Source organism: Dermatophagoides pteronyssinus, unplaced genomic scaffold (genome assembly GCF_027571235.1).
Source record: "Dermatophagoides pteronyssinus isolate colony J.1.1.1.1 unplaced genomic scaffold, Derpt_VIB-CSIC_2022.12 sq0002, whole genome shotgun sequence".
Taxonomy (NCBI): Eukaryota; Metazoa; Arthropoda; class Arachnida; order Sarcoptiformes; family Pyroglyphidae; genus Dermatophagoides; species Dermatophagoides pteronyssinus.
The window spans coordinates 885,245-908,613 of record NW_027461526.1 but is presented as its reverse complement, the minus strand read 5'-3'; the positions used below and the strand labels follow the sequence as shown (position 1 = coordinate 908,613).

General features: G+C 26.6%; 2 protein-coding genes and 1 long non-coding RNA gene across 3 annotated transcripts in view; 1 reads left to right on the top strand and 2 right to left on the bottom strand.

Annotated features, from left to right (window-relative positions):
- Window positions 1-16,189, bottom strand: part of LOC113797397 (uncharacterized) — a 62,479-nt gene extending 46,290 nt beyond the window's left edge. The window contains exon 1 of the mRNA XM_027347763.2: window positions 15,662-16,189. Coding sequence (XP_027203564.2) covers window positions 15,662-15,995 — 334 coding nt within the window. The 5' untranslated portion in view covers window positions 15,996-16,189. The remainder of the gene's footprint in view (window positions 1-15,661) is intronic.
- Window positions 11,450-13,354, bottom strand: LOC142646214 (uncharacterized). Its single transcript, XR_012847188.1, has 3 exons — window positions 13,168-13,354; window positions 12,997-13,075; window positions 11,450-12,906 (listed from the first exon to the last, which is right to left on the bottom strand). It is a non-coding gene; the product is annotated as an uncharacterized LOC142646214 (long non-coding RNA).
- A 1,922-nt stretch (window positions 16,190-18,111) lies between the features above and the next one.
- Window positions 18,112-19,963, top strand: LOC113797398 (cytochrome P450 3A24-like). The gene is made up of 4 exons (XM_027347764.2): window positions 18,112-18,269; window positions 18,336-18,482; window positions 18,535-19,211; window positions 19,265-19,963. The coding sequence occupies exons 1-4, from the start codon at window positions 18,193-18,195 to the stop codon at window positions 19,945-19,947; spliced, it is 1,584 nt and encodes a 527-aa protein (XP_027203565.2). The 5' UTR covers window positions 18,112-18,192; the 3' UTR covers window positions 19,948-19,963.
- Window positions 19,964-23,369: the final 3,406 nt, after the last annotated feature.

Genomic DNA, 23,369 nt, shown 5'->3' with positions numbered 1-23,369 from the left:
TCATCAGACTATGTATGAAAATTTTCAAAAATACAGACAACATGATAAAATAAAGAATAAAGACAGAAGAAATGTGTGCAAAAGAAATTGAGAACTATAAATCATACTTAATAAGTTAATGGATATGAACAGTTTGATTTTCAAATATCGAACGAATGAATCAACGATGAAGAAAATAAACGGCTAAAATTGTCAACAAGTTTGTCGTATATGTCAATTATATAACTATGAAATAAAAATACTAGGCACAAGCATTTATTTTTCTTTTTCAACCAATTCGTTTTGAACTTTAATTCGATTTGAACAACGACAACAACCAGAAAAAAAAGAAGAAGAAGAATTGAAAAAAAAACTTGATACTGGAAACATATTGACAGGAATGAGAAAATAACTTTACCATAAATAGTCTATAGTTGCTTAGCTATAGACAGTCAATTATCAATCACAAGGGAACAACTAATATAATTTTCCATTGAAAGATGAAATGAACGTGAACGGAAAGAGAGTGAAAAGGAAGAGAAAAACTTTGACTTACTGCAAGAAAAAAAAACCTCAACTATGGATCAAAATCAGGAACAAGTGAAAAAAATGACAGCCCAATATAGAGATCCGGAAAATAAGAAAAAGAAAAAAGAATTAGAAAAGTTTCCGAATAGAAAAAAATTGAAGAGAAAGAAAGAACAAGTCGTCTTGAAAATCATCATATTCGTGATGATGTTAGTAATGTGAATGAAAATTCATTTGCAAAACAATTCTGTTTATGACTTCAATCGATTTAGATGAATTGTGAACACATCATCAAGATCGACGAAAATCAACGAAAGTTATTTCGAATATTTGCAACAATAAAAAAAGAAAAGAAGAACAAACCAAAATTCATTCCGAAGATCATTATTTCATCGATCAATGAATGATAAGATCAATCGAGATTGAATAACCAGAACAAGAAGAAATAAAAAACACTTAAGTTCAAACTTGTATAATTAACGAGTTTCAAACGAGCATAATATTTTTTTAGAAAAAAGAAAGTCTCCACTTTTAAAACTAAAATATTTCAATTTTTTTTGAAAAATTCTACTTTTTTATTTTGTAAAACATAATTATTCATATACGTCATTGTTTAATAATCAACAGAAGCATAGAGAATATTGTCTACAATTCTCAATGTCGTCGAAATTTTTAAAATCAAGAATAACCGATAACTCTGTGTATGTGAGAGTGTATGTCGAATAAAAATGTGATACAAGAAAAAAAAATGGAAAACTTCAGCAGAGCGTATCTATACGGAATTCTGTATGAAGACAAAGTGTTTCATTTTTCAAAACTAAGACGAAGAAAAGCTATTTCAAAGCAAATTGATTTTTTTCTTGTTCACTCTTGTTTTTACATCAATATATGAATAGGAATTTTTTTTTGAAACGAAATTCTTTCGGGAGAAAAAAAACGATGAAAAAGTTCAAAATTAAAGTTGTAAGAAAAGAGAATGAAAATTTGCAAATCATTTTCATGTCAATTGTTTCTTCTTCTATTACTTGTTCATCGGGATCATTACAATAAATTTTCTTTTTTTTTAAAATATTGCAAACTAAAATAATATCGATTATTTTTGCGAATTATTGAATGTTAATTTGAAATCAATATTTAAAATGAAAATTTAAATTTTATGTAGGAAAATAGCAAAACAAATAAAAACACCGAAAAAGTCAATGATGATATGGTTGACAGAAAAATGAATGAAAATCATTGGTATCAATATAATAGTAATAAGTAAAGTAAAGTTTTGAAATCAATTGTAAAGGTGAACATGTAAAAAACAATTAATTGATAAAGTCGAAAGGTAAAAAGGAAGTTTTTTACCTAAAAAAAAACTTTATTACATGGAATTTCAAAACAGAATTAGTCGTACCAAACACCAAAACAAATCCAGAGGTAGAGTCAATTCAATACTGCAAAAAAAAACAATACGCATCATTGATTGACTGTTGTGAGAATTGAGTTTAATGCAATTGAATCCAATCGAATTTGTGGGATAACAAATCGAAGGCGACAAAAAAACAACAACAACAAAAATCGATTTTGAATGTCATGTGAAAGAGAGAGTTACCCGAATACAGCAAGTCAGTTATTTTATAATGCTGAGTGAAAATATAAAAAAAAATTCTCGATTCAATCCGATTGGCAATTTGAAATATATAAAAAACGAAAAAGAAAATGAAAGTAATAATGCTAATAATAATAAAACTTGGTGAAAAAAATAACTTGAATCTATCGAATCAATGCAGATTGTAACAGCACCTAGAAATCAAGGAAACAAAATCGCATTGAACAACAACAACAACAACAAAAAAAGTCAAAATTTTACGCATCACCGAATACACATATACAGAGAATAATTGGTGGCTAAAGTTGAGGGAAATAATTTTTTTTACTTTTGCTTTTGGTAAAGTTCACACACACACAGAGAAAAACGATGATTGGATTCTTGGATTTTTTTTTGTTGGCTTCTTTTTTTTTGGTGAAATGATTCTACGAACATTTGATTCTCAATTTGTTTTTGTTTGTTTGCATTTGGAATCGAATTTCGGTTCTGTTGAATTAATGTGTGTTTATGTGTGATTTGATGTTTTTTTTCCAATTTACCATCAAATACTTGGTTCCACATATCTTTTTTTTTAATTTTACTTCAAACATTCTATATTCTATTGTTAAAGTTCTTGTCTTTGTAATTTTCTTTCTCTTCTACACACATGTATATGTAATTAAATGTTGACCAGAATTTAATACATCCAAAAAAAAACATTTTCGAATTAGTTTTTTGTTGTTGTTGTTTGGTTGATTATAATTATCTTCATTTATTCATTCAGTCAGTCATTCATTTTTCCTGAATTCAAAAAGAATCTGAAATCGAAATAAACAAATTAACATCTATGTATACAGTGAAACACTTATTTGGTTGCATCAGTAAGTCAGTGTATAATGTGCAGCAAAAAAATAAAAATAAAATAATTGCAGATAAAGATTGTGTTTAATGATTTTTAAGTATTGGAAAGTAAATGAGCCAATTTATATTTTTCCAATGAAATAATTTTTATTTGAAAAAAATTACTTTCAAATTTTGATATTTAACAATTATAATGATGATGAGATTCGAAAAAAATTACGACTATAATCAAAAAGAAATGTATCATCAAAACAAAAAAAAAAGATTCCAAACAATACATAGATTCACAAGGAACAACAACAACAAAAATTATTGATTTTTGATTCCAATTCGATGATTGATACCATGGTAACATGAACAAGAACAACAAACAAAAAATTGTTCAATTTAATCACCAACTATCATTAGCAACAACAGAAAAAATATGGACAGTTTTCATATGAAAAAAAAATCAAAATTGGTAGTCATCATCATCAATGCACATACACACACACAATCAAATTCATGGAATTCAAATCGTTTTTCATCGATCATCATCAAACAAACAGAAAAACAATGAATCGAATCAAAGAATTTGATTCGTTATCATTTTTTTCATAGAAATAATTACATTGAATGTAGAATGATTAGATAGAAACAGAAACGCATGAACAATTCAAAGATATTCAAGCACAGTATGAAACTATTGATTTTATAATAATAAAAACAATATTTTTCAAATCAAATTATTCGATGGAATATAAAAAAAATGAAATTCATTTCTCATTCATCTTAATCATTGTCACCAATCATTTGGCCTTTGGCAAAATTTGAATCAAATAAATCTTGTAAAAACAAAACAGGAAAAAAATCCAAAAATTCATAATTTTTTTCTTTTGAAACATATTGTGACATTAAGATTTGATTTATTAGTTGCCGCACCAACGATCATATCGAAGCGGAATTCATGGATAATTCTATTCGATCATAATAATTATCGAAAAGAACCATATATGATACCGGTTTGTGATCAAAGATTATCGTTATCAACAAATCATTATTAACAAAACAAAAAAAACAGTAAATAAATTATAGTTTGAAACATCGCTTTAAGCAATAAATATCAGTCCTGGAACTAGAGTTATATTCTTTTAATTCGATTCTATTTCATAGTAAATGCCATCAATTTACAATTGGAAATGAAAATCATTCATTCGATAGTTTGAATAAACAAAATGATAGTATTATGACCTTTCGAAAAACAAAATCCGATAAACAACACTGTTCTCAATGATTCAAATCATAGTCTTATTTGTGAAATAGGAAAAAAAATTTGATTATCTAACTTTTTTCTCTTGACATTGTTTATGTATGGAGCAACGGAAGAAGAGTAAAGAAAAAAAATCAAAGATACGATTCTAAAACATTGATATACGACCGCAATTTTTCTTTCTTTTTGTTTTTTTTTCACGACGATCAATATAAGAAAACAAATAAGATCAAATCTATACATACAAAACATGACAACAACGAATGATCAATCGTTTCATTGAAAACAGAACAAAAAAAAAGTCAACCTATGTGATTGTGAAAAATTATTTTCACCTGTAATAAATGTGTAATAAACATCAATGATCATATAGAATAATATGAAAAATCTTTTTTGTTTGGACAATTTTATCAAAATGATGATAATAAAAACAAAATGATTTTTTTTTGCATGAAAATGGCATTGAAAATGACATTAATATTTTTAAGAATTTTGTTGAAAAAAACGAACATTTTTTACAAAAGATTCATGTTTTTTTCTTTGGTCTCCGTGTGCAAGTCCATCGTGTGTCCAGATTATTATCATTAACATAATGGGCAATTTGATTTATTTTCATACTGATTCATCGGTATAAAAATGGAATTTTCGTTATCTATTGTTGTTGTTGTTGTTGTTGTTTTAGCTTTCAATATTATCCAAATGACAAAATAAAAATGAAAAATTTCACAAAAATCTTGTGATTGAAGAATTTTGTTGTTGTTGTTTTTGTCTGTTCAAAGTGCAATGTTTTTATGTCAACAATTTTCAGATAAATTACCATATTTTGTGTCATATCAAATACCCAAACAATCATGACAACAGGATATTCAAATAGCTATAATCACATATATTGTGAATGGTTTATAACTTTTTTTTTTTGTTTAAATTCTCTATAATCTATTATAATAAATTTTAGAAAAAAAATGAAATTTTTTGAATTATTATAAATCTTTTCATTGCTTATGCTTTATTCAATCTTAAATCTCGTCTAACTAACTCATATCAAAAAAGAAAAGAAAAAAAGAACCATAACTGTATCATCATCATCATCTTTGTTTTGATCATGAATGGAATTACAGCGAATAGAAAAATAGGAAATCAAAAGTTATGGTTGGTCGCCGTCATGTTGTGAGCTTCAGAGGAAAAAAAGGAATTATTTTTAAAAAGTTATTATCAAAGTCAGTTCTTTTTATGCACAGTCACATATTTCATGAATTATACAAAATAAAATTGCACGTGGAAAGTTTTTTCATGCTCGCATCAAATATTGAAAATTTTTCTAAGTCAGAATTTAACTTGTAAAAATTTTCAAAATCAAAATTGAAATTAAAAAATTCTTTTAATCGGAATTCAAATTGAATAATTCTTTGAATACGAATCCATCGTGATGAATTTTCAAACTTGAATCCGAATTCCAACTGAAAATTTTTCAAGTCCAATTTCAACTCTGAAAAAATTTTCAAAGTCCGATTTCGACATAGAAAATTTCTCCAAGTTCGACTTCAACTTATAAAATTTTTCTAAGCCAAAGTCGGACTTGGAAAATTATCATTATTTGTTTGATGTCCGAGAATACATGACAATTGGCTGTTCTGTTATAAGTCCCTTTTCCGCTTATGTTCTTTATGGCCATTAATCAATCTGTTTTGAATGGGTGATATCTTTAATTTTTATGCCATTAAGTAAGTAAAAATGCTATGTTGTTCACAATACTCAATCTCTTTTTGCCCAAGTTTCAGTATTCTGTCCAATAATCCATGTCGAATCATTTACAAAACAATCAAAAACAATACAGGTATAAATCTAAGAATGAATGAATTTTCTTCGTTTGCTAATACAATTTTTAATCTTCAGCCAAATTCAAAACTTATCATCAAATTTTATATCGGAAACAAATTACAATCCAAATGATGATACAGAAAGCTTTTCTGACTGATAATGGATTCAACTCATTGTTTGCAATAATCGGAAAAAGTGGTCAAGGAATCGGGACAAATGCATTAAGATGGGCATGAAATTGTCTATAATCAAAAAGAATATGAACAATTCACTCGATTGATTGAAACGATATTTGAAAATATTTGGCTACAGAAAAAGCTAACATTTTGTGAGCGTTGGATTTAGATGATATTGAGAGCCAATGTTGAATCGAAAAGTCAATTTTGTTAATTACTGTATTTTTTGAATTGTACAATTTTATTATGATTTTTTTGATTTAAAAATAAAAATTGATATTCTTAACCGATCAATTAGCTTGAATAATTAATTAAGAATCAAGGGATTTCAATTTTGGACCGGTAAAACCCCCATTTCGGTTCATTCGGAAAACTCTTAAAAAACAGTTTTAAACTTCGAAAAATCGTGCGTTTTTTAAGACTCTGAGAATGGTGTTTTAAGAGTTAACGATTTACTGTTCTGTGACTGTTTTTCAAGAGAAAAATTTCTGCCAGGGATGGCTTCTAGTATCTAGTGAAAATGATGTTATAGTATTAATAATGATAATAATATACAACCGGATTAAAGCGAAAAACAACCTAATAGTTTGTTTTGAATGTATTTTTTTTTCATTTTCATTACACTGTTTATGTCATTTTTGTTGTTGTTGTTATTGTTATAATACCCCATTTGAAATAACAACAACAACAACAACAACAGATAAAAGATACATTAAAGATGAGATGTAGGGTTTCTTTGTTGTTGTTATATGTGTCGGTAAGTGTGTTGTTCCATATCATTTGATGACAATGAAATGATGTTTTCGTTATGTTCATTGAAGAGTGTGTGTGTGTTGGGTAATTTGGGTTTTTTTTCTTTAGTTGGCCATCTCTCTTTTTGGTTGAATGGCCAATTGTTCTTCTTTAACTTTTTTTTCACTCTCTCACTCTCTCTTGTTTTGGATAGAATCTTCAAGAATATTTATCTACTACCCATCATCTTGTGAGTGTGTTTCATTTATTTTTTTGCGGCGATCATGAGTGACAATTTTTATCCGTATTTTTTCAGTCGTATGGCTAATTCATAACAATAATAAAAATTACCCAAAAATGAAATGAGTTTCTAACACTTTTCCTTATTCTATCTATATTTTGTTCCATTCATTCATTCATTGTTTTTTTTTGCAAACACTTTTTAGTATAAAATCTGTAACAAGATGACTCTATTAAGTTTTTTTTTGGATCATTTTTTTTCATTCCAAATCTACACACTTAGTTGCTGCGACTATTTATTTCATTTCTTATTGGATTTTTTCTTCTCTCTTTTGGTGATTTTATTTCTATCATAACCATCTATCTTTTTTTTCACAACTATATTCGAACCGAACGCCAATGGTCACTGTGGTATCAGGAGTTTGATACATGTATAACATACACACATTACCAACAAACGACTTGTGTGAAAATGTCCACTAAAATCAAGTTACCAACAATAACATTATATCGTTGAAGTTACATAACAAATGAAAAAACTGTAATGAAAATGAAATTATTTTCATTTCTATCTATCTATTCTCGTTGTAATTTTCATATAATAAACTTGATTCTTATTTTGACTTGGATTGTGTGTGTGTGTGTTGTTTATATTGAATTTTACTGTTTGTAAGTTGTATATGTATGTTTTGAGATTAAAGACATAGACAAGACTAATCACATACCAAACAAGACAATCCAAACGACTAAATTTCTGATGAGAATTCAGTAAGTGCAAGAAGAAAAAAAAATAGAAAATTATATCCGAATTCTATAACAATGGAAAATTATACAAATACATAGTAAAATTCGAGAAATAAGAAAATGAAATAAAAGGAAAAAAAATAACACGATCAGTAAAATGAAAATAAATAATAACACTCCATTTATGTGAAATTAATCTTCATTTTTCTTTCCATCTACAAATCTTACAATGAGAAGGAGATGGATAACTGGAATAGGAATATGGAAGCGAGAAGGAAAAAATGTAACAATTTTTATGCAGAAAAAGAGAAAAGAAAAATTCAACCTATTAAGTTGAGAATTTAGGGCTTAGAATTTTTTGTTTTGTTTCATTTTATTTCAATGAAATAGGAAAACATCTTGCTACGTGCACATTGTTATAATACAACAAAATATATAATGAAAATTATGATGCTTTTATGGATATATTTTGTTTTTTGTTGGCTGGCAAATTTTCTAAATTCGGATGGATAATGGTTTACATTATCAACCATAGTGATAGAGAAGAAGAAAAACAGAAACCTAAATGAATATATCATTGGATCGATATCGTTTGGCATGTGTACAATAAATGTTTGCTTTTGAGTCTTCATGTTCGATAATGAATTCAATAATGGCATAACTGATAGAAGTTAGTTTTGAAAAGTTATCTTAAAAAAAACAAAACAGTAAATTGTTATGAAGAAAATGTGTAAAAAATTCATATCGTTTTTATTCGTTCCATTAAATAATGATCAAAAATTTAATGTTAAATTGAATATATGCTATTATAATCATCATCATTATCATCATAAGGATGGTTATCTTATTTGTAGAAATGTAATATCAATTTTTCTTGGTTCTCGATTCTTGGGTTAACAATAATGATGAACACCGAAACAGAAAAATCCATTTATCCTCTTTATGCTATATGTGGTATCAAATTCTTTCTTTTTTCCAGAATCGATTTCTTTTTTTCACCCTAATAATTATCCGCAATGTTGATAATAATAGAAATAAACCTGTTATGATGAAAAGAAAAATAAGTTTTTTTTTGTAAACACATTAATTCGAAATTAAAGTTTGTCGATTGTCACATGATCATGATGATGGTGTCAGGCAGTAAAAAAACTTTTTCATATTGACTGACCACACAGCGATAACGATTGTCAAATCAACAACAATATCCGAGGGAAAAAACTTCTTCTTGTATTTTGTAGAACTTTGATACTCTGAAAAACAAGAAACAAAATCCATTAGAATCAATTTTTCAAACACATAATGCTAAGAAAAGCCAATTAAATTTAGCCAGATTGGCCGTAATTTATATGTTGGATTAATATTTTTTTTTTGCTTGTCGCAGCATTTTTTACTCTTCTTAATTCATTGTCGGGAAATGTCATTCATATATTTATGAATAGACACTTGATAATAATTAACGGACACCGTCGTCCGAAATGTAGTTTATTATCATCAACTTTTCTAATAACAAGAATAACATTCAACAGACATTTTTTATGTTGTTGTTGTTGTTTTCATCCGGGTTATTCTGCTCGACCGGTGAAATGTGTACGGTGTATATGAATAATGTTTATGTTTTTGTTTTTGTTTTTATCTTCATTTCATAATTGAAGACGACGTTCATCATCATCATTATCCAAAACAACTATTATTATAGTCATTATCATTATGATCATCTTAATATGAAAAAAAAGTGAGAAAATGAAAATGAAAACAAAACAAAATGAATAGAAAATTTAAAGAATAAGATTTTCATATTACATTTGGAAAAAAAGACAATGAAGATAACTTGGATAATAATGATAACAACAAAAACCCAAATCAAATAAGACCAGAAGAGCAAGAAATATCAAGAATTTCAACATTATTATTGTTGTCAACGTCATTGTCGTCGTCCTCGTCGTTGTTTTTTTTAATACCCTTAAGTGTCATCATTATGATGATTATCATCATTCCGGTTGTCATTTCAAGCAAATGAAAATAAAGAACAGAAAAAAAATGTTTAATCTTGATGATTTTTCTTGTTTTTTTTTGTAACAATTTTTTTTTGTTTCATTCGTTCACTCAACAGCTAATTAGGTGTTGTAGACTTGCTACATCATGATCAATGGCTTCGGTCCGAAATTCGTATATTTGAATCGAAGGAAACAAAACATTTAAATCAAAAAGAAAAAACAACCAAATCTGGTTTCGTCATTGATGATGAAAATGATTTTTTGTTTTTCTGGCCATTTCGTATCATTAACACTGTTGTATTTTCTTGTTGTCGTTCATATCATTCAAATTATTTATGCGGCAACAACACAAAAAATGTTGAATGCAAAATGGGCAATCCGAGAAAAAAAAATCACCAACAACAATCCATTTTGCTTGCATATATTATATTCTGTTTCTGTTTTGTTTTTTTTGTGTTAAAATTGATAAATGATAACTATTAATAATCGAATGGCAAACAACATTCGTGCAATTTGTTTGTTTGAACAAAGAACGAAGAAAAAAATGTCGCAAACAATTTTGCCACTTTCAATGCCGTTAACAGACAAGAACAAAAACAAAATTTCGGAGCGATTCAAGAATACAAATAGCGAAAAACATTTGTGAAAAAAAATCACTTCAACAACAACCAGCCAACCAACCATCAACAAAATTATAAACAAATTCAGAAAATAAAAAATCCGGGTATCGAGAATAAGAAGTGCAAAGAAGAAAAAAAAATCTACAGATAAATACCGAAGACAAACGACCAAAACATATTATTATTATTATAAACGATAGAATGTAAAGCATGTAAATATAATAAGGAATATAGTAAGCTAAAAGAAATGAAGAAATTAAATTATTAGACAATTTGAATTCCCGGCAAAACTAAAAGAAAATAAAAGAGGAAAGAGAAGAAAAAAATCTAAGCAAAACCAAATTCGGCCATTCATCTCAACAACAAAAAAAAGGAATATATTTATTTATTGAAAAAAAAGACAAATTTCTGAATTCGTTCTGAATTGAATAGTGGTGACATTGAATGATGAAAGTGAATAATGTTTCAATAACATTTTTGTTAATGTTGATTTAACTATTTTCGACTACCGAAGAAAAAAATAATAATAATAATCAATTGTTTCAATTATTTGTTTCACATTTGAACAAAAAAAAAAAAAAAAAGAAAACACCAACTAGAATACCATACGAGAATGACACATGCCAAATAATTCTTTAGAATAAGATGTTTATCATGGTGCATGTGAAAAAAAATCACGAGAATATTCTGTTTTTCATACAGATTTAATATATATTACTGGATATACTTTTAATACAGCAAATGAAACGAAACGAAAAAAAACAAAACAAAATCATTGACGAAACAAAAAAAAAAAAAGATTAAGTTCGATTCAATGGAAATTTTGATATTTTATTTTTCTTTCATAGCAAAATAATAATAATAATAAAAGGAAATTACAGAAAAACATTATCAAATAACGTCATCAACATCAATTATCAAAAACAACAACAATAACAATGTTTTGTACGTGTCTCTTACTTTTCGAATCAGGGATCAATGAAGAATGTCAATGAATGAATGAATGAATTAAAAAAAAAGTTTGCCGGAATGATTCTTTTTTTTGAGATATGAGTGTATGCGAGAATAGTAAGAGAAGAGGATTTTCCGGATTTATCTTCATCTATCTATCTAATAATAATAATAATAATAATGATCATGTTTGTATCGTGTAGGTGAATTTGACATTTTTTCAATTGAAAAAAAATAAGATTTCTTTTTTTTTCTTTTGGACAAGGTGTTGGGTAATCCAACGAGCAAAAATTAGATGAAAAAATATTTGCTTAGATTTTATGTTATTTTGTTTCGGAAATAAAGATAAACATATAGTTAATTGAAAAAAATGATGCAGATTTTTTTTTGCCATTCGTTCACAATATGTTTTGTCGAAAGAGAAATGAAAGATGAAATAAAATTAGTAAAATGAATTTTTTTTTTTGTTTTTGTTGAATAAAAAACATATTCAAGGCATTAGGCAATACAAGTTTTGTGGAAAAAAATGAAAGAGTTTATATTACTGAAATGAAATATGAACAAAATTAAAAATTTTGCAACAAAATTCCATAAAATTGGATATTGTAAATGACAAGTTGGTATACAAGGCCAGGCGAAAAAGAATCGTTCACTAAACCACGTGTATAGTTCCGTTGTAAGTTGTGTTTGTGTATGTGTTTTGTTTTTTTTTTGATAAAAATAAAATTGGTTTATTCGTAGAAAAAATAACTGTTTTCATATTCAGCCGTGTTGCAATGTGTGTGTAATGTAATCTAATACCTCTTTGAATACGAAATGTCATTTTTTACTTTCATTTAATATGTATGCAATATTAAGAACAACAACAACGACAAAGAAAAAAAAACTTAATGTGATTCTGTGTAGAAAAACAACAACAAAAATAATAATTCTCATTTGAATTTTTATCATTTTTTGTTTTGTTTTGCACGGAAACAATTCTGTTTAGAATCTTTTTTTTTCAATCAAAGAAAAAAAATAGAACCAAAAAAACTATCATCATCATTATACAGGCGTATAGCAAAAAAAAATTTACTGATACTGTAACAAAGATTGACAAACAATGATCATTATCATTTTTTTTGGCCCGAGTGTAGGTGTGGTAATGTATGTATCCACATACAACAAATATTACAAAAAGTTATCGAAACATCGTCATTATTAACCACCAAGTTTGTTGAGAGAAATGGTAAATTCTTTAACGTCGTATAAGAATATGATATGAAATTATTCGGTAAAATAAAAATGATAATCAGGTTGAGACAGAGAGAGAAAGTTTATGATTCGGTCATAGTAAAATTGTTGGCCTTTTTTTTTGTTTCAATTTATCATGCCAAACAACGTTAATGATAATCATAATAATAAAAATAATGTTTCATAACGATTCATTGTTATTATCATTCTAGACAGACAAAACAAAAATAAGAAAACAGTTAGAATTCAGTAGAAAAATGTCAGGTAATAAGAAAAAAATTATTTGATCAATAGTTACCGATTCTGAGATAATGGAAATTTCGCAATAAAAAAAACAAAAGGCAATGACTTTCTTAAAGAACAACCCCTGTGTTTATCTGTTTGGACAATATATTTTCCAATGAAAACAAAATTGTATTTAGATAATAAATCATAATTTATAGACAATCATACAGACAAAGAGACATACATCTGGAATTTAATTTGATTTTATTCTACTTTTTTTTTGTCTGTAGCCGAAAATTCCTAGAATATACGATTTTGATAATCACCTTGATCGTTGAACAAATTAAACTGAAAATTATTAATAATTTCAGTCGAAAAGAAAATTCGTAACAAAAAAAAATAGCCAATTAAAATTGATGGATTGAACAAAGGAAAATGACATTTTTTTTTGCTGGACGATAACGACATCTGGTGATAATTTCAAAAAATTCAATTCAACTTTTTTTCATTCGAATATTTGATTCCATGAAACACACACAGAATCAAATAGAATCAGATTAATCAATCATTCAATCATTTGAATGGAAAAGATTAATTCAAAATTTTTTATTCATTCACTTCTTATTTAGTTTAAATTCGTCCAAAAATAAAAATAAAAATGATTTATATTATGAATAATCAATTCCAATATCAAACCGTTATTACAATCGACAACAAACAAATTCACATAAACAGTTTGTATTGAACAAAAAATTCTTTACTTTTCTCTTTGGTTATTGTTGAAAATGAACAACAACTTTGTGTATTGGATAACGGTGAAAAAAAATATATAAAAATAAAAATCTGAATTTCAAATTCATCGTTATGTTTGCGTCGTCATTATGCTTTTTTCTTTTCTTTCTCTGTGTGTGTGTTTGTTTCCATCATCATTGAAAGTTTCAAAGCTCATCAACCGAATGAATTTGGGATTCGGATTTTTTTTCTGCCTTCATACTCATCTTCGGGTATTGGATTCAAAGCTGTTTAATTTTATGGCTTACGAAAAAAAAACATCCATATACATTGTTGTTTATATTCAATTAGGATTTTTTTTCTCTAACTTTCAATATATCTAACTTGCATTCGATTTCAAGTTTCCAAGTTTTTCTCTCCTTTTCACTTTTCCCTTTTTTTGGAAAAAAATATTCATAATTTTTTTCTTGATGTTGAAAATTATAATGATGATGATGGCAATGATGATGACAGCTACGCATGAAACTGATTGATAGATGGGTTCATTTGTCTTGGGATTTTGTTCGGTATAGTTTCCCAGAAAAAACTATGGAGAATTATTATCATTTTCATTTATCATATATAGGAAACTTTATTTCTGTATATGAAATGATGATAGCAGTAAAAACTTCTTTAGAGTGTTTTTAAATATTATGTTAAAAAAAAATGTAATATTTTCCAATTTGATGATGGGTATGATACAATGAAAAGCTCAAGCAAAATGATATATTTTTTTGTTCAAAAAAAAAGTTTACGACATTTTAATATTCGTATATCTAATCTATGATTTTCATAAAAATATCAATGAAAAAAAATTAATCTGAAACAAGATGTTTTTTAACTTCAAAAATCGAATATAAATGATAGAAAAATTAAGAAATGAAAAGTTAGTAATTCTAGTTTCAAACAAAAGGCGGTGTTTTGTTCGGAGATAAAATTTTCATCGAAAAGATGAGATAATGAAATACAATCATTCAACAACAGTCAATAGTGATTAGAATCATGGAGAAAAAAAAATTTTAATACGAAAGTAGTAATAGAAGTGAATGTTGAAAATTAATTGTGCCCATGTGGAATCAAAAAATTTTGTTCCTTTTGTTTCATATAGTGTTGAATTTACTTTGATGAGGCGTTTATTTCTTTTCGTTCTTTGTAATTGGACCCTAATTTTTCTCTTATCTCTCTCTCTCATTATCTCTATCGCTAACATTAATTAATCACATTAACTAACAAAATAAAATGTTGGGTGTCACACAAATTCTCAGCCAGAATCAATGTTTAGGCAATAATATAAAACGATCACACATTTAAAAGAAGATTATGGTGTCGGTTTAAGATTTATTAAGATTTGGGTACCATCAGATCGATCATTGATGATAATAACAATGTGATTCTTTTTTTTACTTCTTTCAATTTCAAGTTTTTTTTTGTTCGGTTCATTTCATGGTATATCTATGGTCAAGAACTTTTTCCTTTTTCTATCTATGTTTATATTGATTAATTGTGTGATCCAAATAAAAAAAAATGATTCGATATTTGTTTTATCTCTCTCCGGCTATTCTATTTGTTGTTTATACCATCATATCAATAATCGAAAGAGTCATTGAAAATCAAGAAGAAGAAAAAAAATTATAGTATTTGGCTTGAACTAAAAGAAATTACATTTCTTGCTTGCATAGCAATTATATACAACCAGAAAAACAAAACAACCCACAAAAAAATTATACGGGTTATTGGAAACATTCCTGAGGCTATCATCATGATGATTTTTGTTTGTTTGTTTTTAAAAAGAATAATCAAAAAAAAAAATGAATTTATTTCATCGATTCAATACATTTTATACGTTAATACAAATACACAACAAAAAAATTCACATTTTTCATTTAGTCAAAGAATGTTTCATAAAAGAATCCGGAATACAATGAAAAATAATATGAAAAACAACAAAATATTATATGGCCACTTACTTTGTATTGCTTCTGTTGATCCAATGATAATGGATACAAATATAATGGCAATGATAATGATTATTATGGTCCATGGTTTTTGGTTCGTCCAATCAGAATTAAAATAATGATGATGATGATGATAAAAATGTTGATTATGATTATGGCAAACGGCTATTCTTTTGTTATTCTTTAAAGAATTAATCGAATGATAATGAAAATAGTTATTTGGATGGAATTCCGTTTGGAATGTGGATGGAAAACTGAAATATCTGTCTATGTTATCATCATTGCCATCAGCGTCGTCATCGTGAACGGTAGAAGGAATTTGAATCTGATAGTGGAATTTCATCATGTTTTTTTTCAAATTACATGTTCCAATGCAGTGAAAATAACTGTTTTTCTTTCGACCTCTATTTAGAAGATCGATTCCTATGTATTAATTTCCGAGTTATGCGTGCGAAGTTATATGGCAATTTTTTTTAGGTTTTGAAAAAAATTAAGCCGCCTCAGGTTTTATTGTTGATTCATAACTTTGAAAATAAAAAGAATTTTCCATAACATCATGAAGAATATTAATCGATTTGTTTGAAAAAAAATGAGAAAATTTTTTTATTTTTTGTTATCAAAATTTTCTAATTGAAATAGAAAGGAAATTTTTCATCTTTTAAAAAAATAAAACAACAACAATAATTCTCATTCACGATATTCAATCATTTTCAGCTTTGTATTTCTTTTTCCCAAACAACATCGATTGTCAACAATGTTTTTGTTTTCAGTTTTATTCAGGAGAATTTCATATTTAATCAGCAATAATTATCATCAATGTCATTCGAAATTATAATTAATTTTAATAAAAATTTTATTTTATTATTTTCGACGGTTAATAATTATGAATTTAGTAGTCTTCTTTTTCAAACTGTTCATGCAGGTTATAGCCAGAATTCGTTTTTGTTGTCACCAAAAAAACAATGAAATTATTATTTTCCATTCATCAAGTCATTCATCGTATCATTCCTATATTAATGAATAAAAATAGAATAAAATAAAATAAACATTAAAAATAAATAAATATTTATTGAAATACGAGCAGTTGTAATAAAAAAAAATAGTAAAAAACAAAACATATCTCAAACGTTTCGAAACAAATATTCTGGGAATTCTGAGAATCCGGAATATTTGTTCATTTATTGTATGAATGGTGTATAGTCTATTTTCGTTTCGTTGTTTTTTTTTTCTTTTGAAATTTAAAATTGAAATTTTTTTTGCTGTTGTATTTCTTTTCAAACAAACGTATATATTAAAAAAATCAATTGAATGAATTGATAAAATTTTTTCACAAAATCCAATACAAAAGAACCAAAAAAAAAAAACTATTTACTTGATTAGAATAAAATACTAAGTTAATAAGATTGAAATGAATTACTATCGAAATCAAAAACCAAAGAATTTGTTGATGTTACAATTCAGTATGGATGAAACAAATAAAAATTATGATAATATGACAATATTGAAGTTGACTGATGATGATGATGAAATATGAGATCAATGCTACAACCAACCAAAAAAAAAAAAAAAAATCTTTCATATTTTTTCCACAATAAAAATGAATTGAAAAAGCAAAAGTTCAACCGATATCTGTATTTATTTAATCTTTTTTGATATTTCCAATGATTTTTTTTCATTTCGTTCGGCTCTCCTTATCAACATTGAATAATGGTTACCAAGCGCCCAAAAAAAACAAAAACAACAAGTTGCCTTTTTGAAACTTTTTCTGTCCAAACTGTCGATCGTTGATATTTTTTGGTTGACATTAAACTAAAGCAATGATAACAACATAGAACATTGACAAAGAATAATAGGTACAATTTTCTTCTTTAACGGTAATTCTGATATAAAAATTAAATGAAAAATTTCTTTTTTTTTAAACTTTTGAAATTTACTGATAATGGTTGGGCGAGAAACATCCATCAAAAAAAAAGGAAAAAAGTTTTTTTCTGGCTTATGAAAAAGACAATAATTAATCAAGCTGTTTGAAACTTTTTCCTGAAATTTTTCCATTGTTGGAATGAAAATGTGATCCCAGGAACTATCTTGATTCGTTCTTATCAACTGCAAAAAAATGTGACTTTTTTGGATCATAACATGAAAATCCATTGTTTTTTATTTAAAAAAAAATTCCATTCTTTTGCGCCATCTACATGCGAAATTTCAAAACGACAAAATGTACTGAAAAATTTTTTATACCAAGTACAAATTATGCAAAAGAAAGTACCTTTATATTTCTAATTATAAACAACAATTTTGAATATCCGATTATCACTAAGTGATATATGGATAAGGATCATATGATATATGTTATCAATTTGTTTGATTAATAAAAATGAACAAATAATTATGATTGAAATCGAGTACGAATCAAGGACGATTTGTCAAAAAAAAAGTGGATTACAATTGTTTGTCAATATAAATACTAAATCATTATGCATAACAAAAATGATTTGTACTCATCAAATTGTAAACAACAACAAATTTGAAAAAAATATTACAAAATGGACATAATTAATGATTTAATCAATTCGATTGGTCGTACCGGTTTTTTCATTATTTTAATATCAGTGTTATATTGGTAATTATTAGCTGAATTAAAAAGTTGTTTTTAAATATTTTAAAAATTTCATTTTTGAAAAAAAAGGTACATCCGAACAACATACAGTTATTGGAGTAGTAGAGGTATAAATGGTCCACCGATTGTACCATTTTTGGGAAATTTTTTTCTTCCTCATAAACCTATTGCATTGTTACATCAGAATTATATTCGAAGATATGGAAAATTTTTTGGGTAAATATTCCATTCTTAATTTCAGATTATTTTTTTAAACATTTTCCGTCAGTATGTATCAAGGACGAAAACCAATCCTATGCATTGCCGATCCTGTCATTATCAAACGAATTTTGGTACAAGATTTTCCAATGTTTCGAAATCGAATTAAACAAACAGTTAGGCATAAAATTTTTGCACAAAATCTAGTCAATGCACGTGATGAGGCATGGAAACGCATTCGATCAATATTATCACCGATGTTTACAAGTTCAAAAATGAAAAAAATGGAATCTATGATTGATCAATGTGCCGATTCGATGATTCATGTGCTGGATAATTTTGCCAAAAGACAAGAATCATTTCTCCTACATAATGTTATGGGAAATTTTACGATGGATGTTATTGCTAAATGTGCCTTTGCAACGGATACTAACGCTCACAATGATAAGGAGAATATTTTTGTAAAAAATGCAAGATCGTTTTTCAATTTCAATATATTTCGAATGTCTTTGCTCACATTTACTCCATCTGTCTTGATACAATTTTTTGCTAGATCCAAAATACCACCATATCATTCAAAAACTACAGATTTTTTTATGGATATGTCATCACATGTTATTCAACAAAGACGTAAAAATGAATCAAAACAACATGAAGATATGCTAGAATTGATGATTAGAGCTGAACATGGTAAAGATAAAAGTTTTGAAAAAGATGATAAATTCGATTCACATCACGTTAATCAAGGTAAGAAAAATAAACAACAATGTGATGTTAATATTTTGATTAACTTTTGATAGATGAAGAAGAAATACAGCAAGAGAAAAAGATTTTTCAAGAAATTATTGGATCAAAATTTCTAAATGAAGAAGAAATCATAGCACAGTCTATGATTTTTCTTCTAGCTGGTTACGAAACAACAGCATCAACCCTGACATTTTGCATATATGAATTGGCTAAACATCCAGAAGTACAGAATAAACTTTATGATGAGATTAAAACTATCGGTGATTCCTTGGATCTGAATAATTTGATGAAATTACCATATTTGGACGCAGTCATTTCCGAAACATTACGCAAACATCCACCTGCTCTGGCTTTAGGACGAGAAGCAATGGAAGAATATCATATACCAGAATATAATTTTACGATAGAAAAAAATCAGGCCTTAATTATACCGGTATATGCTATTCATCATGATCCACAATATTATCCTGATCCGGAAACATTTAATCCGGATCGTTTTCTACCTGAAAATCGTCATAACATTATACCTTATACTTATCTACCGTTTGGTGGTGGACCAAGAAATTGTATCGGAATGAGATTTGCATTATCCGAAGCAAAATTAGGTCTAGCTAATATACTCAAAAATTTTATTATTGTATCGACGGATAAAACCTGTGACAAATTAAATGTGGAAAAAAGTTTTTTCCTTATGAAAACCACACCCATTTATGTGGGAGTAAAGAAACGAACTTAAATGCCATCTATTATCATGTTTTTAAAAAAGTGAAAAAAAATAGAAAAAGATTCAATACAAAACAAAAGATGGCACAAGGAATTGAATGTACTAAATTTTTTAAAATAAAATCCCAAAATAATAAATTAAAATGAACAACAACAAAAAAAGAACTTGTTTTATTGAATCTTCAAAATTATTTGATATGTTTTTGAATCTTATATTTGCAAAAATCTTAAAAACTTTTAGCTCCTACACAAACATTGACAACAAGTTCTTATCGTTAAACAACAAGATAACTGGTACACAAACACTTTTCACACAAGAAAAAGAAAAAAACTTTGATTAAGGTGAACCAAAAAAAAAAAAGAATGTAAATGAATTGCCACCATCATATCAAAGTAATATTGATTTTAAGTGTTAGATTTCAAGAAAACAAACATAACCATAAACATTTGATAATTGATATGAAGCGAAAAGAATTTTTGTTATCATCTTGTTTTTCTTTTGAAGTCATTTATATTTCATTGGAATGGGTGATATGAATGAAATTTTTTAAAAAGATTTTGATCATCATCTTCATTAACATCATCGTGGAATGAAAGAGTTAATCAAAAGGAGCTAAAAAAAATCAACCATCTTATCTTTTTCTTATTTTATGGCAATTGGTTTTATCAAACGCTATCCTTTTTAAAAAATAATTTCATTAATTAGTATCCAATGCTGTAAATTAAAATAATATTCACCAACGCGCTAATCAATAGTAACGATGGTAATTTTTATCTTTCAAATTTTTTCTTCAAAATCTTAAAATAAAGTGATGATCAGAAAGAAAAATTCATTTATTCATTCAACCTACGCAATCAAAAATAATTGGCATTCAATTCGATTAAAGTCAATGATGATGATGATGATGAACATTTTGTTTTGAATAAAAATAAAATTTCAAACATTCTAAAATAACCATAGATTCTGTGATAAAAATATATATATTTTTATTTGTGATTTAAGTTAATCATTGTACACACAATGTCAATGACAGATATATCCAAAGGATCATTAAATTATCGGTGATTTCAATCACTTTTTTTTATTATTAATCAAATGTGCATTGGAAGAAGAAGAATTAGAGAAGAAAAATATTTATAATAATGAAGATGAACGGAAATGACATTGACATAAAATTTTTTAAATGTCGAATGATGTTTTTTTTCTGTATCCGAAAATGATGATAATAGAGTTATTATAAAATCTTCATACAAATTCTAGAATTCAAGATTCTTTTTTGAATAATTACATCCGAGTATATAGAATCTGATAAGTTTTTGCCTACACACATAACTAATATTTACTTGAATGATTTTTTATGAAAATGTAATGGAAGAAAATTAAAAAAAAAATTAAACGGAAATTTTAAAGTTCCTGTTTTGTTCTGCCAAAAAGATGTCACAACCACACACACATACACATGCACAAACAGTGCGAACAAATCCGTTCAACAAAAAAAAAATAGAAAAGAAAAGAAAAATTTGTTGATCTATTGGACCGAAAATAGATTAAATGAGAAAATGCTAAACATACAACTTGAAATTGTTTGAAATGAATTTTGAATAAACAAGAATTGATCAAAGAATAAAAAACAAGTTTTTCCTCATTTTGTTTATTATTATTTAAAAATCTAGTCGATGATGCTAATTATTCTGATTTTTTTTCCTATTCAGTTCCGTTTGTTTATTGTTCGCATCATTTGTTTTTGTTTTGTTTGTTTGCATTAGGATTCTTTTTGTTTTTTTCCTGTTATGTTTAGGATATTATACAATTAGAAATAAACAAAACAAGAACAAGAACAAAAAAAGTTCATTTCACTGACGCAAAAAAACAAAACAAAAAGACAAAAAATTGTGGGTGAAAATGATGTTACGTTGTAGTTGCAAAAGGAAAAATTCAAATCATCAATAGAACATATATATAGCTTGACCTGAACATTAAACAAGTATCTTAAACATCATGATACTTAATGTCATTCTGAGTATCAACACAAAATTTGGACACATTTTCAAACTAAAAAAACAACAACAACAAATGTCGATAATAAACTAGGTACAAAATACAAACAAACAAACAACAACAACATTATCAATTCGAAAAATCATACTAAAGAAAAACCGAGTTGGATTTGATGAGAAAAACAAATTTCTCTTTTTTTTTCTATTTCTCCAGTTTTAAACATCGTTACATGGTTGAATGTAATTAAGATAAATCATAGTGAGACATTAAACTTGTATTCATAATATATCGTTACACATATCTAAAAATCCATATGCAGACCAGAAAAAAAAGGAAGAAGATCTATGACCAAATCTAATAATCATTGTAATATTTTGTTATGCGTTTTTTTCCATTTCGAGTACTATTATTTTGTACATCGTTATTCATTATGATTATCATTATGATAATGATAATTATTAGAATTCATAAAAAAACAAGGGTTAATAATTAGCTTACTAGAATCATAAGTATGTATCTGTGTATGTCAAGCTTTGAACAAGTCATGAATTTTATCATAGATAATAAAAAAAATACTCTACAGTGATGTGTAAATGACAATGTTTTGCTGTATTTTTTTCAACCAAAAAAAAATGTTCATCAAATCAGGATTCATAGAGAGAAAGAGAAGTATATTTCGTTGAATTGCACTTAAATTATTTTTTTCAAATTTGAATTGTTTCGGATTACCTGCTTATTAATATTTTTATAGAATGACAGTTGTAATAAAAGTTTTTCATTTCTTTGTTAAAAATAAAATTTTCAATTATTTTTTTTCAATTGTATTTTTCTATTCACTGTCATACAGTCAACGAATATTGTTATTATTTTTTTCTGATCAAGATCACTATTTCCGAAAGAAACAAAAAAAAATCGAATCAGTTTCTGTTGCCAAATTAATTTCCGCCATTTTATTCACGATTCATACTTTGAAACTTTATTTCAATTACAGAATGATAAAACAAAACAAAAAAAAATGACTATAATTTGGATAAAAGTTTTTTTTGTAGCAAATAACTCTTTGAAATATGGAAGAAAAACTTCGATATGCAAGAATAAAATTGTCGATCCAGGAAAAAGTAAAAAGTATACAATATTATTTATCACATCGTGCTTTTATAATTAAATTTTCACATTTGTTCGGTATGCGTGTGTAAGCATTATTATTATTTTTATAAATTTGTATATGATACAAACAAAATGAATTGAATCATAACGCCCGGTTGTTATTTTTTTCACTGTTTTTTTGTTTGAATTACACGAATTAAAATTCTGTTGTAAAAAACAATCTAAAAATAGGCAACAATTTTTTGTTTTGCCGACCGCTAACAACAGTGATAACAATGACAATGATTATTTAGCTTCGAGGCTTTGTCAAACTGAATTAATTGTAATAA

What these genes read in the sequence shown, in the direction of transcription:
- LOC113797398 (XM_027347764.2), top strand. Translation starts at nt 18,193, where the DNA reads ATGGACATAATTAATGATTTAATCAATTCGATTGGTCGTACCGGTTTT. An exon ending in AGATATGGAAAATTTTTTGG is followed by an intron (nt 18,483 to 18,534) that starts GTAAATATTCCA and finishes ATTTTCCGTCAG; the next exon opens with TATGTATCAAGGACGAAAAC. An exon ending in TTCACATCACGTTAATCAAG is followed by an intron (nt 19,212 to 19,264) that starts GTAAGAAAAATA and finishes AACTTTTGATAG; the next exon opens with ATGAAGAAGAAATACAGCAA.